Source organism: Seriola lalandi, unplaced genomic scaffold, assembly GCF_002814215.2.
Source record: "Seriola lalandi dorsalis isolate HSWRI2012SDOR001 ecotype SW California unplaced genomic scaffold, Sedor1 jcf7180002054342, whole genome shotgun sequence".
NCBI classification, from domain to species: domain Eukaryota; kingdom Metazoa; phylum Chordata; class Actinopteri; order Carangiformes; family Carangidae; genus Seriola; species Seriola lalandi.
Window position 1 is genome coordinate 98,501 of NW_019524895.1, and position 10,611 is coordinate 109,111.

General features: G+C 47.8%; 2 protein-coding genes across 3 annotated transcripts; one reads left to right on the top strand and one right to left on the bottom strand.

The window, feature by feature from the left end:
• Positions 1-2,850: 2,850 nt before the first annotated feature.
• On the bottom strand, positions 2,851-7,213 carry LOC111656070 (uncharacterized). The gene is made up of 5 exons (XM_023407640.2): positions 7,003-7,213; positions 5,559-5,724; positions 5,029-5,393; positions 3,561-3,789; positions 2,851-3,490 (listed from the first exon to the last, which is right to left on the bottom strand). Exons 1-5 carry the CDS (start codon positions 7,066-7,068, stop codon positions 3,369-3,371), a joined length of 948 nt encoding a protein of 315 aa, XP_023263408.1. The 5' UTR covers positions 7,069-7,213; the 3' UTR covers positions 2,851-3,368.
• Positions 7,214-7,305: 92 nt separating this feature from the next.
• On the top strand, positions 7,306-10,605 carry prkn (parkin RBR E3 ubiquitin protein ligase). 2 transcript variants are annotated; one of them, XM_023407639.2, is made up of 11 exons: positions 7,306-7,403; positions 7,642-7,805; positions 7,973-8,216; positions 8,320-8,435; positions 8,690-8,773; positions 8,877-8,992; positions 9,135-9,271; positions 9,455-9,516; positions 9,600-9,830; positions 10,196-10,313; positions 10,415-10,605. In XM_023407639.2, the coding sequence occupies exons 1-11, from the start codon at positions 7,397-7,399 to the stop codon at positions 10,516-10,518; spliced, it is 1,383 nt and encodes a 460-aa protein (XP_023263407.1). In that variant the 5' UTR covers positions 7,306-7,396; the 3' UTR covers positions 10,519-10,605. The 2 variants fall into 2 exon arrangements, with proteins under 2 accessions (XP_023263407.1, XP_023263405.1); XM_023407637.2 differs by having other exon boundaries at positions 7,307-7,403; positions 7,973-8,225.
• Positions 10,606-10,611: the final 6 nt, after the last annotated feature.

Here is a 10,611-nt window from a genome sequence, read left to right on the forward strand (position 1 = left end):
CTACAGAGTACTGCCTGGTACTACAGAGTACTGCCTGGTACTACAGAGTATTACATGGTACTACAGAGTACTACAGTGTACTGCAGAGTACTACAGAGTACTGTACAGTCCTGTGTGGGTCTGTTTGTGATATTTCAGAAATTTCTGGAACGACTGAAATCTGTGGATCTCTCCGCCCACTCTGCGCTCTGATTGGTGAGAACAAACCACATCTGTTCAGTCATGTGACCTACAGACGACCTTTAGGCTGCGAAAGGTCACATTAACATGTCCTCAGACCAGCCGCAGACAGTCAGGGGTCAGAGGTCACAAGCTGTACTGAGAACAGAGAAACTCTTCATCTGTCGGTCCGTTTTTCTTTCTTTATAGTGTTTGTGTGTAAGGTCGGGGTCAAGGGTCAAAGGTCACAGTAATCATTCTGCTACTCCTCTAACAACTTCACTGAAATAACAATTTGTTCTGCAGATTGTTTAAACTGTAAAACCAGGTGTTCTCCTGAATGTTCATTATTGTGCTTTATTCTCAGGGTCTGTGTAACACCTGTAACACCTGTAACATCTGTAACATCCGTAACATCTGTAACACCTGTAACACCTGTAACATCTTTAACACCTGTAACATCAGTAACACCTGTAACATCTGTAACACCTGTAACATCCGTATAACCTAAATGCCTGTAACATTTCTACACTTGTACAGTCTGTAACATCTGTACACCTGTAACATCTTTAACACCTGTAACATCTGTAACATCTGTGCAGACACAGCAGATGACAGTGATCTTGAGCAGCTTCCTGATGGACAAAAAGGTCGAAGACATTAAACTGATTCAAATCTAAACCGTCGAAAAATACCAAAAACAAACAGCTGCTGAATGAACAATGTGAGTGTGTGTGTGTGTGTGTGTGTGTGTGTGTGTGTGTGTGTGTGTGTGTGTGTGTGTGTGTGTGTGTTCAGATCAGCTGACTGTGTGTCGGATCTTTGTTTTCAGACAAAAGAACAAACGGAGACGTTTCTTCAGAAGAACAAACGTTGTGTGTGTCACAGATGAACTGTGTGAGTCAGCGTTGTGTTACAGGACAAACTGACACACACACACACACACACACACACACACACACACACACACACACACACACACACACAGAGAATCAGTTTAAAGCCGTCAGATTTTCTAATGAGAATCCAGAAAGAATAAAATATATCAATATTCGAGATGAACAATGTGATAAACATGTTTTACACTTTGTACCTGCACTGAACACACCTGTCCTCACCTGGACGCTCTCAGTCCTATGCTGTTTGTTGATTGGCTGCAGGTGCAGGTTTACCTAAACAGACCTAGAGTACTTTTAAACTGTAGTACTGGTACTTGTACTCAGAGTATTCCCTCCTCTGCGCCTCTGTGTGATGGATGGGGGAGGTCCTGGGAAAAGGTCCCTGCTGGTCTCAGTTCAGGTTCTGAGTAGATCTGGTCTGATTCAGACTCCACAAATCAACCTGAGGCACCAACAACAACAGAAGAAGAAGAAGCAGCTTTTCTTCTGCCGGAGGTTTAATTAAAGGGGCAGTTCACACTGAATTAAAGCGCTGTCATGTAAACAGCTGAGGCCAGAAAAACTGATCTCAGATCAGCCTGAAGAACTGAGATTTATAGACGATGTGACAACAGCTGACACTGAATCAGTTTGATCTTTCCTTCATCCTTCTCTTCCTCCCCTTTTACTTCAACCAAGACCTCCACCCTCACTGACCTGTTAGCTTCCCGAGCTAACAATGCTACGACACCTCGTCACCGACGGCTACGCCCACATCAAACTCATAGAATTCAGCTCGGCCTTCAACATTATAAACCTGCTCAGTCTCTTCATGGGCGTGACCTCTGACCCCTGCACATGCTAATGGTTTCAGAGCTTCCTTTTTCTTTCCTCCTGTTTCCTTCTCTATCTCCTTTTTCTACCTTCCCGTCTCCTTCTCTCCCTCCTCCTCTCACAGCCTCACACCTCCTCCAACAATGACATCACTCTCTTCATTCCTCTTAATAAATGAGGTGCATTCGTTTTTCTCTCTCTCTCTGTCTGTGTGAGTATGTGTGTGTGTGTGTGTGTGTGTGTGTGTGTGTGTTGGAATGTAGAGTGTGTAACCGTCCATTCAGAAGCTCCATTTGAATATGAATCAGCTGTCGCCGGGCGGAAAACACCCGGCACAAAAGACCTTCCTCACTTTGACATTCTGCTTCACCTCCTCTCTCTCTCTTTCTCTGTCTCCGTCCCTCCTCCCTCTCTCTACCTCACCCCTCCTCCCTCCCCCTCCCAGCCTGGACTTCCTGATACAAGGCGTCCTCCTTAATGAAGACAATCTGCTATTCTTTCCTGTTGAAAGACGCTCTGAGGACTCGCTGAGACTGCCAAGGACAGAGACAAAGACACCAGGCGGTGGGTGATGAGGGGGGAGGAGGAGGGGGCAGGGGGGAGGAAGAGGGAGGGGTCTGACCTCTTCTTTCATACAACATGGAGGTCTGGACTGAACCCAAACATCCCAGAGCAGATCCAGAACTCCTCAAAGACCCGACTCAACTGTGGGAGAAAGTTGGGAAAAAAAGAGGAGGAGGAGAAGGAGAGAAGGGGGAGGAAAGTAAAAGAGGAGGAGAAGAGGAGGTGAGGAGGGAAAGTAGGAGATAGGAAAGAAAATGAGTCAAGAGGGGATGAAAGGAGGAAAGGAGAAAGGAAACAAGGAGCTAGGGAATCAGAATCATATTAATGACACACAGCATTGTGGGTAATTCAACAGAATCAGTGACATCAGACATTAGAGGGGAGTGTTCAGAAAAAAAGGAGGTAGAGACGGAAACATGTCTTAATAGTTTATTCATTTCCACTGATGTAATTTAGAGAAAATTACGACACAAACCAACAAATATAAACATGACAACATCAACACAAACATCACAATGTGTCCCCCTTTCCTTTTGTCCCTTTGTCCCCTTGTCCCCTTATTCTACTGTCCCCTTCTACTCTTGTCCCCTTGTCCTCCTGTCTTCCCATCCTCCTTTCCTTCTGTCCCCTTGTCCTCTTTTCCTTTTGTCCACTTGTCCTCTCGTCCTTTTGTCCCCCTGTCCTGTCCGTCCTCTGCTCCGGTTGCCTCCATGTTAGAGACAGTAGAACACAGTAAAATCCAGCATCTGGTTGTACATGAAGGAGAAACTGAGCTTGAACAGAGTTTCACATTAAACTGTCTGACAGCAGCTCATTGGTCGAGCTTGTCCAGACTGCTGAGTTCTCATTGGTCCAGCAGCTCCACACTGCAGCATTCTCATTGGACGAATCGTATTGTTTTCTGTGAGGTAGGTGGGGCTTTCCAGCTGTCCATCAGAGGAACCGGGGATCCCGATTGGCTCTGCGGGAGCGAAAACGGATCTCAGAGAGTTTGGAGTTGATGCCGGAGCCGATGACTCCCTTCTTGGCGAGAGGAAACCGAGCCAAGATGGCGTCTGAGAAAGAGAGGGAGACTGTCAAAGAGATGGCAGATTAAAGGAACAGTCCGTCAATGTCTGAACCTACTGAAGATGGCGTTGATCCTGTGTGGGTCAAGCGCGCTTCGTTGTGGGTGGAAGGCGGGCCGGCGGCTCCGCCCACCTCTCAGGTTACTGTTCATCAGCGTGTCCATATCAAACACACCCAGTAGCAGCATCCGAGCCATTGCTGTGGGTGACTGCGCCTGATTGGCTGCCTGCCAAGACCGCACATCACAGAGCACACCAGAGCCCGGATACACCTCCACCTGGCTCACCTGGACAGGACAGGTAAATGATACACCAATAAGCTGTTAGCGAGCTCTCACCTGATTAAACCAGTTCAGATAAACTTTAAACCAGATCATATTAAACCTGATTAAAACCAGATCTGATTCCAGTGTAATCCAGATCAGATCCAGTGCAAACAAAATCTGATCTAATGTAATCCAGATCAGATTGATCTGGATCAAATCCACTGAATGTAAACAGGATCTGATTCTGTGTAATCTGGATCAGATCCAATGAAAACTACTGGATTCATTGTAGACTTGATCTAATGCAGTGTAATCCAAATAAGATCCAACGTAAACAGGACCCGATTTAATGTAATCTGGTTCAAATCCAGTGTCATCAGATCAGATGAAAACTGGACCAGATTCAGTGTAAACAGGATCAAATCCAGTGTAATGTAGAAGCGATTCAGTGTAATCAAGATCAGATCCAATGAAAACTGGACCGGATTTAGATTGATCTTGATCAAATCCAGTGTAATCCAGATTAGATTCAATGTAAACAGGATCCGATTCTGTGTAATTTGGATCAAATCACTGTAATCTCGAGAAGATCCCGTGTAATCCAGATCAGATGTAGTTTGATCTGGATCAAATCCACTGGACCGGATTCAGTGTAAACTGGATCAGATTCAGTGTAATATGGATCAAATCCAGTGTAATCCGGATCAGATCCAATGAAAACAGGATCCGATTTAGTGTAATGTGGATCAAATCCAGTGTAATCCAGATCACTTCCAGTGCAATCTGGAGCAGATCCAGTGTAAACAGGATCAGATCCAGATTAATCTTGATCAAATCCAGTGTAATCCAGATGAGATTCAGTGTAAACAGGATCTGATTCTGTTTAATCCGGATCAGATCCAATGAAAACCGGACTGGATTCAGATTCATCTTGATCAAATCCAGAGTAATCCAGATTAGATCCAGTGTAAACAGGATCAGATACGGTGTAATCTGGCTCACATCCAGTGTAATCCAAATCAGATCAGATGAAAATTGGACCAGATTCAGTGTAAACAGGATCAAATCCAGTGTTATCTAGAATAGAGTCAGTGTAATCCGGATAAAATCCAGTGAAATTAGATTCAATTTAAACAGGATCCGATTCTGTGTAATCCAGATCAGATTCAGTGAAAACTGGTCTGGATTCAGTGTAGACTGGATCAAATCCAGTGTAATCCAGATTAGATCTTGTGTAATCTGGATCAGAGTTGTTCTCACCTGTCCGGTTACGTCTCCGGCGGTACACTGGCTCTCAGAGCAGCCCCTCCTCAGCTCCTCCATGTCAGTCTGGCTGCAGAGCGGTGCCACCTCCCCCATGTGGCTCCCGAAGCCCAGGTCTGCTCCTCCTGGGACCTCGTCGTCCTCGGCGCCCAGCGGACCCCAGCACTCTGACAGGTCCCTACTCAGCTCATCCTGGAGCTGCTGAACCTGGACCTGAGGGCTAAAGTCTCCGTCCTGATTGGTCGCTGTGTGGGGGTGATAAAGCGCGAAACTGTCGCTCCCGCCTGTTGCCGTGGAGACGGAATGGTGACTGTTGACCTGGCCCAACGTCTGCCACATGGTGGACAGGAGCCCAGGGATCTCTGGGAAATGTATTCACAATAAAATTCATGAAATTAAACCAGGACAGACAGGATGTATAAGAAGATCTAACCTGTTCTCTGACGTCACGTTTGAACCTGACTGGTCTCTGATTGGTCACCTGTAAACAGAATGACCAGGTGACAGTGATGTGGATCTGGACTCACCGTGGACCAGCATGTTTTTCAGTCTGTGGTTCTCAGCCGACAGCTCTGCCTTCTCTCTCTCCAGCTCTCGAACCCTCGAACGCAGGAAGTGAAGCTCAGCGATCTGTGACGGTGTCAGATCTGACGCACCTGACACACTCGTCACACCTGACTCCACCTTCACCACCTGCGGGACAGAGGATGTTTTTCTTCTTGAAAAGTTGTTGATAGAAAACTCTTCATAAAGACGTCAATCAAAATACAGAAATAAATCTGATACCTGAGCGCTGTCTCACACACAGAGAACATCACCTGTACACACCTGTAAACTGTCCTGTAAGCAGCTGTACATACCTGTAAACACACCTGTAAGCTCATCTGTACACATTCGTAAACTCGCCTGCACACACCTGTACCCTCACCTGTAAACACACTTGTACACACCAGTAAACTCACTTGTCACCTGTCAACACTCCTATACACACCTATAAACACATCTGTAAAGAAGGTCATCTGTAAACTCATCTGTTAACACCTGTACACACCTGTAAATGCCCCTGTAAACTCACATGTACCTGACTGTACTGAGACACCATCATCTCACCTCAAAGCCTATCAGATTGTCTGACAGTGAGTGGAAAGGTGCAGCTGTTAGCACCGCCCACTTTGTCATTCAGCTGCTCCTCTGATTGGCTGTACTGCTACTCATGTTGTTCTGATGATCTGAGCGACGTGTCTGAGATTAAAACAACACCTGATCCAGGTGTAACTGGAGTAAAAACCAGAGGACAAGTTACTTTAACTACATGTTTTCTGTTCACTTGTTTTATTTCTTCAACCTGTCAAATGTGACACATAAACAACGAAATAAACTCAGTGAGATTTAAAGCTCACTGTTCTTCATCTATGATGTTATTTGAGCTGCAGCGCCCCCCACAGGCCGCAGTGTCAAACTGCACAAACTGGTATTAAAAGTGGGCCCACAGGTTGGGAACCACTGATCTAATGATACAATAGAAAACATTAAAACAGTGAGTACTTTTACTTTTCATACTTGATTATACTCACAAACCGTTACTGCAACAACATTTAAAATGCAGCACTTTAACATGTAACAGAGTATTTTTACTCTTGTATTAGTACTTTTACTGCAGTAACGTTATCAGAGTACTTCGTCCACCTCTAATAGTACATGTTGTAACTGACTGTAACACACAAGACAGACTGAAGTGTCCCACTCATCATCATCATCATCATCACCATCATCATAATCATTCATGTTGTTATTGTGCAGATAAACACTCCTCACGTGCTGATGATAATAACAACAATAATAATAATAATAATAATAATAATAATAATAATAAACATTCACGCTGGAGATGAACAGTAAACATCATATGTACAGTTATATATATGTCCCCTCGCTGCGGATACATGCAACATAAAACCCGGGTCCTCTCACCGCCGGGCCGGTCCCGGTTCCGCTGTGTGTCCGCTGCAGGACACTGCTGTCCGGACTCTCCGTCATCTGGACACTCGAACCGGAGCCACTGCCGGGACTTTAATGTCCGAGTGGACCCGGGAATGTTCCGGTTCTTCAGCTGCGGCTCAGGACGGAAAAACACACACACACACACACACAAAGAAAAAAAAAAAAACAAGTTTATTAAAATTCATGAAGACCTCTACTTCCGGTGCCCCTCCGTGACGTCATGTCTGCGTGACCGCGCTGTAGTTCCGTAGCGGTTGGTAACGGTTGGTAGCGTTTGTGAGCGCGCGGCGGGACTAGGGTACCCAGAGTGCACCGCGGCTCGCAGACTGTAAACACACACGGAGAGTGAAGGACGAAGTAACGGATGATCGGTGAGTTCTGTTCCATTCTGAGGTTCTACTGAGGTTCTACTGAAGTTCTGTCAGTGTGAGCTCAGCTGGGAGAGAACCAGTCACATTACCTGTGGTGACTCAGATCATTTACTGCAGTAAAAGTACAACAACTCTCAGATTTGTGTAGTTAAAGTATCAGCAGTAAAAGTACTGAGACTAAAGTATAGATAACTAGAAGTCACCTGTCACCTGACCCCTCACCTGTGTGTCCCCTCAGTGTATGTGCGGTACAACCTGGGCCCAGGTGTGGCCGTGGAGCTGCAGGAGGAGGAGAGCGTAGCCAAGCTGAAGGAGGTGGTGGGGAGTCAGCAGGGAGTCCGACCGGAGGAGCTCAGGGTGTTGTTCGCTGGGAGGGAGCTGCAGAGCAACGCCACACTACAGGTGAGGTCAGAGGTCAGGCTGCAGGTGAGGTCAGAGGGACTCTGACAGAAGGAGGAGGAGGAGGAGGAGGGAAGAGTGAAGAATAATGGGAGAAAGAGCTACTGCATGGAGGGTCTTACCTCCTGATCATAACTCCTCCTGTCATATTAATTCTCCTCTCTCCTCAGGGTTGTGACCTCCCGGAGCAGAGCACCGTCCATGTCGTCCTCCCTCCTTCAGGGTCGTCCTCCCGGCTGCTCCTCCTGCAGGAGCGTCTGTCTCGGGGCAGCGAGGAGGAGCGGGACACCCTGACCAGGCTGGACCTGAGCTCCTCGCGCCTCCCCTCCACCTCCACTGGGCTGGCCGTGATCCTGGAAGGGAGTGAGAGAGAGGGAGGAGGTGACGGGGGAGCAGAGGAGGCGCAGGCTGCAGGTCTGAGAGGTCAGTGTGTCAGTACTCCTGCAGTGTGTCAGAAGTAGTACTACTACTCTGTAGTACTCTGACTGTGTGTGCTTGTGTGTATTTCTGTGTACAGGTGTGCGTACCTGCAGTACTTTCTTTGTGTACTGTAAAAGCTGCAGCTCGGTCGAACCAGGAAAACTGAGAGTTCGCTGCAGATGCTGCAAACAGACGACGCTGACGCTCAGCAGGGTGAGAACTGATACTGAGTTACTGTGTTTATGTTTAACTGTAGATCATGTCAGACACGATGATCCTCCTGTCGCCTCACCCAGCTGTAATGACTGTGTGTGGCCACAGGGGGCGCTGTGCAGCAGCTATAACCAACCTCAGGTGTTCGAGGATTTGTTTGTAGTAACAGCAGTATTTACTAGTAATAGTAGTATTTACTAGTAACAGTAGATGATGGTGATGATGAAGGTGAGAGTGCTGTCTCTGCGTCTCAGGGCCCGTCCTGTTGGGATGACGTCCTCCTCCCAGGTCGTATCCATGGCGTATGTCAATCAGACGGTTGTCATGGCAACGAAGCGGTAAGAGGTTAATTGATTAGTTGGTTGGAGTTTCAAGCTCTTTTAATGATCAAATAATCGTGTGTGTGTGCGTGTGTGTGTGTGTGTGTGTGTGTGTGTGCAGGAGTTCTTTATGAAGTGTGCGTCTCACCCGACCTCAGATGACGACCTCTCTGTGGCCCTTGACCTCATCATGACCAACACCAGAGACGTGCCCTGCATCGCCTGCACCGACGTCATGTAACACACACACACACACACACACAAACACACACACACACACACACACACACACACACACACACACTCAGGACCAGATTTCAGTCCTGATCCAACAGGATCTGGACACTTCAGATCTACCTGTCTTTGATTCTGGTCTCAGGGACGTGGTCCTGGTCTTCCAGTGCTCGGAGCGTCATGTGATCTGTCTGGACTGTTTCCGTCGGTTCTGTCAGACTCGACTGAACGAGCGACAGTTTGTTCACGACGCCGTGGTCGGATACTCTCTGCCCTGCGCCGGTGAGACAGAAATAGTCCACTTCCTGTCTTCCCTGACTCCGTGTCCTGGTTTTACCCTCATCACACACAAGCAGCAAGTTACTGTGACTCATCAGAGTTAATTAGCTGTGTGTGTGTGTGTGTGTGTGTGTGTGTGTGTGTGTGTGTGTGTGTGTGTGTCTGTGTCTGTGTCTGTGTCTGCAGTCGGTTGTGTGGACTCTCTGATTAAGGAGCTCCATCATTTCCGGGTCCTGGGCGACGAGCAGGTGAGTCTTTCTGTCTCATTGTTTATTTTACACACCTTTTACCCAGAATGCACCCTGACACACCTGGGCTCTCTCTCTCTCAGTACGGTCGGTACCTGCAGTACGGGGCCGAGGAGTGCCTGTTGAGGATTGGAGGACTGATGTGTCCGTCACCTGGCTGTGGGGCGGGGCTTCTCCCTCCTGACGGCAGCAGGAGGGTGGAGTGTGAACGACAGGTGGGCTGCGGCTTCGTCTTCTGCAGAGATTGCAGGGAGGGCTACCACGAGGGGGCGTGTCAGACGCAGCCCGTCCCGCCTGCAAGCGAAGCCTCACAGGTAAGCCGACCAATCACAGAGCTCCCTGTTTGTCTGCACAAACAGAATCAAGACTCAGAGCAGCGAGAAATAAACTAATGAGAGAGACAGCACATTTCAGGGGGCTGGGGTCAGAGGTCACAGAGCTTTGTGTAAAACTTTATAGATATAAACACAGGAAACAGCCAAACATTTAATACTTCTTTAATGTAAAGAGGAGATGATGATGATGAGGATGAGGATGAGGATGAGTCTCTGCTGCCCCCTACTGGACAGATCAGGACACCGCAGGACAAAATATGTCACTAAATCCTCTCTCTCCTTCTCTCCTCTCCTCCTCTACTCTCTCCTTCTGTCCTCTCTCCTCTCCTTCTCTCCCCCTTTAGGGTTTTGTGGTGGGGGAGGAGGCGTCTCTCAGAGGGAGGTGGGATCAAGCGTCTCAGCTCCTGATCCAGGAGTCGACTAAACGCTGCCCTAAGTGTTCAGTTCCTGTGGAGAGAAACGGTAAATCACCCCGACAGCAGAGGGTCTGATGAACCGGTTTAGGGTCTGTGATTAACGAGTGTTGATGTTGATGTTGTTGTTGTTGTTGTCGCCTCCTGCAGGCGGCTGCATGCACATGCAGTGTCCTCTGTGCAGAGCAGAGTGGTGCTGGCTCTGTGGAGTCTCCTGGAACAGGGAGTGTATGGGAAACCACTGGTTCGGATAAACACACAGACGCAGATGATGTCACAAGATGTTCAGGGGGCTATTTGATGGAGACAGTGCCCCCCTCACCCCACCCCTGCCCTCAACCCCCCCA

What these genes read in the sequence shown, in the direction of transcription:
- prkn (XM_023407637.2), top strand. An exon ending in ATCGCCTGCACCGACGTCAT is followed by an intron (nt 8,993 to 9,134) that starts GTAACACACACA and finishes TTCTGGTCTCAG; the next exon opens with GGACGTGGTCCTGGTCTTCC. An exon ending in AGTTCCTGTGGAGAGAAACG is followed by an intron (nt 10,314 to 10,414) that starts GTAAATCACCCC and finishes CGCCTCCTGCAG; the next exon opens with GCGGCTGCATGCACATGCAG.
- LOC111656070 (XM_023407640.2), bottom strand. Translation starts at nt 7,068, where the DNA reads ATGACGGAGAGTCCGGACAGCAGTGTCCTGCAGCGGACACACAGCGGA. An exon ending in CCGGAGACGTAACCGGACAG is followed by an intron (nt 3,790 to 5,028) that starts GTGAGAACAACT and finishes TGTCCTGTCCAG; the next exon opens with GTGAGCCAGGTGGAGGTGTA. An exon ending in CAGGATCAACGCCATCTTCA is followed by an intron (nt 3,491 to 3,560) that starts GTAGGTTCAGAC and finishes TCTCTTTCTCAG; the next exon opens with ACGCCATCTTGGCTCGGTTT.